We start from the raw sequence: 7567 nt of genomic DNA, 5'->3' as shown, positions 1-7567 counted from the left end.
TGCTTCATGGGCGGCTGGAGAAGGCCTTCGTTCTGTTTCTTGGGAGATGAACCAGGGACTTTAGCCGAAAAGTCTCGGGGGCAATTCGCAGTCCCAGGGATCGCTCGAAGGAGAAGTGCCTTCGGGTCGCCTCTTCCCTCCACTGCGGTGGCCCATCATTTGGGCCGCGCGACCCGTGGGTGGAGAGCTGGTTGAGCACCTGGCCTTGGTGGGTGTGTCCGAGCCTGGGTGCTTCACCAGGCCCCGACACCCTGCAGCGTGGGGGGAAGAGGGCCCTGCGGGGTGGCGCTGGGGCCACCCCCGCCAAGGCCTGCGCTGGCCAGGGGCGCCGGCGGGGTGGGGCCCGGGGGCGCGCCCGCGTAGCCTCCGCGGTAGCTAGCGCTGTAAGGAGCGCCAGCGTAGCTGCTGTAACAGGAATAGGACGCTGCGGCCGCGCCGTAGGGACCCGGGAAGGCTGGCGCGCCAGGGCCTAGGCAGGGCTTACCGTCCCGCACTAGCACGGGCACCGCTACACGCCGCGGCGCCAGGGGGTGGCTCGCCAGCTCTAGGGACTTGTCCTGACGCTGTCTCTTGCACTTGTAGCGCCGGTTCTGGAACCAGATCTTGACCTGCGTAGACGTGAGCTGCAGCGCGCTGGCCAGATGCTCGCGTTCTGGTGCCGACAAGTAGCGTTGCTGCTTGAAACGCCGCTCTAGCGTCAGCACCTGCGCCTGCGAGAAGAGCACGCGTGGCCTCCGTCGCTGCCGCACCTTGGGCTGCTCCGCGCGCTCGCCGGGCGTGCCGTCGCCGCTGCTGCCGTCGCCGCTGCTGCCAGCACAGCGCTCTGGCCCCCGGGTCCCGCCGCCGAGGGGCGAGGCTGCGCGGAGGCCCGGCTCTAAAGGCACGGGAAGGAACACGGTCAGCGACGGCTAAGGCTCACCTGAGTAATTCTTACACTGTTTTCAAGGGACGCCGCTCGCCCCTGGTAGCCCCCACTTTGCCCCCCACCCCGCCTTCTGCGAGCCCTCACCCCCGCCCCAGGCCGGTCTGAAGGTTCCTTTCCCCCAAGCTGTCGCTTTTGGACCTGCTGGAACATATGTAAATTGTGACGCTACTGTCCCCGTTGTACAGCCATTTCCCAAAAGGTAGACTCTCGATCAAGAGTGTAAGGCAGCTTCATTTTCTTACAGTGTTTGCGTGTGGGCGGTGGGGCAGGGGCGGCTCGCTGAGATTTCAGTTCTAAAGTGTGGTCGAGTTTGGGGAAGCTTTTGCTGCGAGGATCAAGCCTGACCGAGCACAGCTAAGATAGTGTGGGGCCTGTCAAATGGGGGCTGACTTTGCCCTTGGTGGAAAGAGAGGAGGGGGAGGGGAGAGAAAGAGAGATAGATAAAGAGAGAGAAAACGAGAAGAGAATTCGGTGACGGGCTTGCCAGTAGAGTCCTGTCTGCCTGATTATCCATCGTGATTCGGTGCGTATGGCGGGATACTTGGCCCCAAGCCAGGAGTCTCGAGTGTCTCCCACCTTCATCTCCCCTTGGCACACACCCTTGTCTTTTTGGTCATCAAGAGCTCCATAGACACCAGGGACTGGTCGATATTTCTTGCACGCGAGACTCTGTAATCCAAATTAACAAAATAAACAAAACAAAGTATTTTCTGACTTCTGATTTTTGGCCTGAAACGTGAGGTTCTCTTGGAGGGATATACTCCTATAAAGTTGAGATCCACATTTAGCTGTTTAAAAAGCTACCTTTTTCTTCTCTGGGGTCTCCCTGCCAGGCGGGTGGCATGGGCTTCTCTTTGACTTCCTCTCTGTTTGAGAAGCGCCCTCGCCGCGCGCCCGGAGGCGGCTCCAACGGAACCCGTTAAAACAGGGCTGCAGACCACAGCTGCTGACGCTGTGCTCGCAGCCCGGCAAGATGGGCCTTCCTACCCTTCTTCCCACTTCTCTTCCTGTCTCCGCTTAAGCTCTGTTTTCCGCTTAAGCTACCCGAGGGTGGGTAGAGAGGAAACGCTGTTTTCGTGGAAACTCACGCCAGGAGAAAACCAGGAACGTGGAGGGGATGCAAGCTCATGGCGAGGCGAAGTGGAACAGGCCTAATTAGAGCCGGTGCGGGATAGACCCCAACTCCAAATCCCGTGCTAGCCCAATAAGGCTGCTTGGTATTTAAAGTTGGAAGAAATAAAAACTTCCTTTAGAGAAGTCTGTGCTCAGAGAAACAGGACATCTCCAAAGAGGAAAAATATTGACGAGTGTTTGGTGTTTTAGCAAATCGAAAAGTAACACAGTGGTTTAAGCAAGACCCCATTGGAAAGTGGCTGACCACGCAGGCCCAGGGGATGCGCGGCACCCCGGGCGCATGCCAGCGTCCGCCGCCCTCCTGGTCACAGTCCGGAGTACCTCTCGCCCTGCGTCCCTGAAAGCAAGGTGGATCGGCTGGGGACGGGTGAGGTGCGCCAAGGCCACCAGGAAGGTCCCTTGTTGACCCCTTAGCTGCGGCTCCTTGGGCTTAGTTCTCGGAGCCGGGCTTGGGCCCTTCTCTGCGTCCCCGACAGCTGCAGGAGATACGCGCTGCCTTAGGCTCTGAGGGGACAGCAGTAGTCCGAAAAGCGTGACCTTTTCTCTCTAGGGCCGGTGAACGCCAAGTTTGCTGAGAAGCGCCGAAAGAGTTTCGTGTTTAGAGTCCGCAGCAGGAAAACCACAGGCTTCTTTGCGAATATAGCAAAGATTAATGTTCTCCAGGCTCTAGAGTCGGTGCCTAACCAGGCTGCAAGTTGATGAATAACTCCCAACTAGTCTCTTTATTTGGCTAACTTGCGCCTTAAATGGAGGGACCATGGCACCCTCAGGCAGAGGAGGCTCGGCCTGCAAGGCGCCTCTTTGGGACCCCAGGCCGGCAGGGAGGCTGGACCCAGGCGCAGAGGTGGGACGAGAGGAAGAGTGGCTTTATCATTTCTCAGATTGTCGAGCCTCTTCTGCTGAAGCCTCCCTGGTCTCAGGAGACAATGAAACAACTTCCCGCCTGCTTCTTCCCTTCCTGCCTTTGGACGCAGGTGCCGGGGCCTCGCTGCGGCAAGGCCAAGACCAGGTGCGGAAACTGCCAGTCTCCGTGGAGCCCCCTCCCGGAGCAGCTAAAAACCGAGCTGCCCTTACTGTGCTCCCAGACGTGTAGGGCCCACCGCCAGCGCTTTCACGGTGGTCGGCGCCCAGGGACTCAGACACCACTTGGTCTGGTCGCCACTTCTCATTTTCGAGAGGAGGAATCAGGAAAAGGATTGACTGTGCTGGCCAGGCCACTTGAAAAGTCCCCCCAAAAGGGCCGATCTGGGATTGATCCTAGAGCTGTAGGAGTTTCCTTTCCCAAAGCGCCCTGCTGCTTTGATGGCCACACCTTTGGCAGATGGGTTAGAGTAGAGAGCATGGGGGTGGCCCAGCTAAGATAGCCTAGCGTGTTTCGCTGTGAGAAAGAGAAGCTGGAGTTTCTGGGACTGTGGCTGTGAGCGGAGTGATGTGTTTGTAGCAATAAGAGGAGGACAGGCAGTGGAAATAGTGAACCTCTAAGATTCGGGGCCTTATTTTCCTTATGGGAGGTGAAGCACACTGGGGATCTGGAGGGGATGGCAGGGGGGGATTAGAGCCTGTCTTTTGGACTGTTCAAATGAGGGGAAATGAAGATAGGCCCTGGGAATTGGGACGACAGGAGGTGCATGTCCCACCACTGGTAATGACCCCCTCCCCATGATCTCCATGTAGGAGCCAAGACCTGAGCTTCTACTCACGTGGCTCCCCCATCCGTTCTGCGACCACCTCTGTGACCTTCTCACAGGAACCCCTAGGAGGCTCTGACCCGTTCTGCCTTCTGTCGCCGCTGCTGCTACGGGTGTTGTGAACCTCCGACCCTCGTGGCTCTGGCACCAGTCGCAGGTACTGAGAGTTTTCCGGACTCCTTTGTGCTCCCCAAAGTTGCAAGGCCTCAAGGCCAATCTGCTCGCGCTCCAGCCTCAAGATGTCGTTGACCAAGAAGGGGGTGGAAGTGACAGGGTTCTGCAGCATCCCGAAGGCGGAGAGAGCGGGGCTGGGGCGTCCCCGGTCCCCGCGGAGCTCGGCGCCCAGACCTTCACGTCTTGTCGCTGCTGGCACCGCAGACCCAAGGTCTGGGGCAGACGCCCAGAGTCCTGGACTGCGCCTTCGTCTGGGCCATCCCTGCAGCCGGGTGACCAGAGCCGAGTGACGAGACCGCCAACACCCATTGGTTCCCGCAGAAACCACGTGCTAACTAACCCAGCACCTTCTTCCCCTAGCGCTTTCTTCTCGCGCCCTTTTAATTCCTCTGCAGCCCCAGCCACCCTCTGGAAAGGTTTGGTTCATATTGAAGGTTCTCAAAAGCAAGGAAAACAGGAGAGATGGTGCTGCGCGCGGCTTGTATCTCGGTGAATACGGTACCAGCGCGAGCTTCCGAGGTCAACCCCGGGTCCGCCGGGACTTTCCTAGAGGACGTGCGGGGAGGAGGGGTTGGAGCCCATGTTTGCAACCCGAGCCAGTCCATCCTGCCTGGCCTTAGCTCAACTATCCACTCCTGTGGCAGAGGAAAACTCAAGTGGAGACCGCTGGGCACCGCGGGATGTAGGTGCACGCGGGAGTCCTCGTGGACTCAGGGCGGGGGCAGGCGGCGGGGAGCAGAGGCTGCACCGCGGAGGACCGAGTCTTGACCCATCATGGCCTAGACGGATGTGGAAATGTCTCGCTTAGAGCCAAGTCCGAGTCAGAGGAGCCCGGATCTGCCACTTCCCAGGTGGAGCATGTCAGCCCTGGGGCGCGGAAAAGGCAAGGGAGCAATACTGCGGGAGCCCCCAGGCAGTTAGCAGGCTCCGCGGATGGGTGGGGGGAGGTCGGAAAGGTAATGGCCCTGGCTCGCGCGAAGGTGCCAACAGGGGCTAACCTTGCCCTTCTTGTCCCCAAGTTCCTTCCATTCTTCTCCTTTATCCTCCCTCAAGTTGATTGCCTTGAGAGTACTGCGTGTGTATATGAACGCAGCGCTCCACTACCACCATCCCCAGGGTGGGAAGTTTTAACGAGTGTTCAGATCTTCAAAAAAGCTCCGTGGACACAGCCGGCACCGAGTAAAGGGAGGCAGTGTGGTACAGCGGTTATGAATATGGAGGTGGAGTCAATAGGTCTAGTTTTGCTATGTATCATATCAAATGTTGCCTTTGGGGAAAGTATTTATCTCTCTAAGCTTCAGCTCATTCAAAAATGAAGAAAAGAATGTGCCCGTGAGAGGATGGTTATGAGAATTAAGTGCGATAATGCGTATGAAATCATCAAGGAATGTTCACTACTAGTTCTCATGCTACCTGGTTCAATCACAACAACATGATTCGGGGGTCAGCAGTCTCAGCACAGTCTAAAGAGTTTTAAAAAGTTTTACATCAAAATGATATCTCACTAGAGTTCTTTTTGGGATTTCAGATCAAATATTTAAAGAAACCTTCTTGGGCAAATTTAATATTAAAAAGACTGGGTGTTATTATTTCCCGAAACCCAGATAAACTGGACTCATCTCCCCAGGCCAGGGGGTGCAAACATTCTGGCAAAAAAATTCATGCAAATAGCAGCAAATTTGATGATTTAGCCAAGTAATAATTTCTCGTACATTGTATCATTTAATCTTTATAGTGAAGCGATACCCTGAGTGTTTCCAGCTTCTTCTTGTTCTTTTTTTTTTTTCAGTGAGGAGTGGAGATCAGAGAGGTTAAGTGACTCCCGCTGTGGCCCAGCTCCTCAATGGCAGGGCGTGCCCACACTGGTTTTGATAAAACACTAACTCCCAATTTTTTTCCTGAGAGATGTTGAAATCTTGTGGACCCATACATTTATTTAAATTTTATTTTTGTGTGTGTGATTATAAAAGTCATACACACTGGTAAAAATGGAAAATAAGGAAAAGTGGAAAAGAAAACAGGATCCATCCAGATACCATTTGGGCACACTTCCTTCTCTATATTTTCGCTTGTATGAGCTCATAGGGAATACGCGAGTTTATATATTTTAAATGCACATAATCATGTCCAGCACTTCATTAAAGAGTTTTTACAGATACATTTCAAAATGGCAATGTAATAAATAGTCCATGTTATGGATGGACCGCAACAGACTGTTTACACTTTTATATTATATCTAATTTTTTCCGCCCTGTAAATAAGACTCAGGGAACATTTTTGTGAATTCATCCTTCTCAACATTTTGGATTATTTCTTCGGGATACATATGCAAAATAAGCATGGATGAATCACATACTTTAATGCTTATCAAACATATAATCCTACGACTTGCTCAAAAAATAGTGTTATCGTGTCCTCCTCCCCTCAGAGATGCAGGCCAAGGTCTGGTATGCGGGGATTCACAACAACAACCCGACTTGGAGAGAACGCGAATTTAGGCTATTTCCCTGCTGACGGCCGCGAGTAGGCGCTCACCCGTTCCACTGCAGGCTGGGGCTGCGGGCGACCCCAGATGCAAAACGGTAATCAGCAGCGAAGCCACCAGCGCCTCATTCTGTGGTGGAATTCTCGCGGCGAGCTGTGGCGCTCTAGGAAGTGTAGAAAGAAAGACACCTAGGAAGAGACTTCGCACCTGAAGCCCTGAGTTTAAATGCTCTCAGGTCCCAGACCTTGCCTTTCTTTCCCGGTTTGCTGCAAGGATCAAATGAGATTTAGGACGTGAAAAGGCTTTCTACCCCCTCAAGCGATGCAAACGCTAGTCTTAGTTAGGCAAAGGGCGGCCTCGGCTCAAGCCCTGGGTTACCCAGTGTCCACGTGGAGAGGTCCACACCCCCCTCGCCCAACTCAGCGGGGAGAGAGGTTGTCCTTTGGCCCGCGGAGCAGCGGGGTGGGAACAGAGCACCCGGGGATCTGAGATTCCCCCACGGTCTCCAAGCGCTTTCCTCTCGCTCTCCAAGTCACCTCCTGAGCTGGGACGTCGCAGCAAACGGCGGGGCTTCGGCATTCCCCCTTTCCTTCCCCTCCAGCGCTAGGGCGCACCAAGAGCCGCCTGCTTGGGAGTGAAACTGCTGACGCTACTCTCACCGGGTCCTGGTCAATCGCATCCGAATGGGGACAGCCCCCGCGGCGTAAGGAGAACGCTGGCAACCCTGTCACTTGCTGAAGCGTGGGCGTCCGGGAAGAAAGAGGAGGAAGCTAGGCCAGGCGTCCAGAACAGAAAAGAAACGCTGGGGCGTCCTGAGCCTCTCAGGCAGGACTCAGCGCAGCCCAGAGGGTGCGGTGCCCTAAGCGTGTGTGTGTGTGTGTGTGTGTGTGTGTGTGTGTGTGTGTGTGTGTGTGTCTGTTCCTTGCTAATGAGTGGAGAAGTCGTCCTTGTCTCTGTTCTTAAAATAAGATGGAGACGGCCTTGCCAGTGGTGAGTGAATTTGCCTTACTCCCCTCAGGTCACACAACAAAACGCTTTAAACAGTACTAGGTCCACAAACGTGTTTTGAACGCCTACGGGGGCAAGCATAGTTCCAGGCTCCGGGCATACTGAGGAAATGAGGGGTGTCAGTCCTTGGATCCTATCCTATTCTTGCACAGG

General features: G+C 55.0%; 1 protein-coding gene across 1 annotated transcript; it reads right to left on the bottom strand.

The window, feature by feature from the left end:
• Nucleotides 1-233: 233 nt before the first annotated feature.
• Nucleotides 234-4033, bottom strand: NKX2-6 (NK2 homeobox 6). Its single transcript, XM_033133610.1, has 2 exons — nucleotides 3760-4033; nucleotides 234-874 (listed from the first exon to the last, which is right to left on the bottom strand). Exons 1-2 carry the CDS (start codon nucleotides 4031-4033, stop codon nucleotides 234-236), a joined length of 915 nt encoding a protein of 304 aa, XP_032989501.1.
• Between the last annotated feature and the right edge of the window lie 3534 nt (nucleotides 4034-7567).

The sequence above is a fragment of the Rhinolophus ferrumequinum genome, chromosome 18 (assembly GCF_004115265.2).
Source record: "Rhinolophus ferrumequinum isolate MPI-CBG mRhiFer1 chromosome 18, mRhiFer1_v1.p, whole genome shotgun sequence".
Lineage (NCBI taxonomy): Eukaryota > Metazoa > Chordata > Mammalia > Chiroptera > Rhinolophidae > Rhinolophus > Rhinolophus ferrumequinum.
This window is presented reverse-complemented; position numbering and strand designations above follow the sequence as displayed.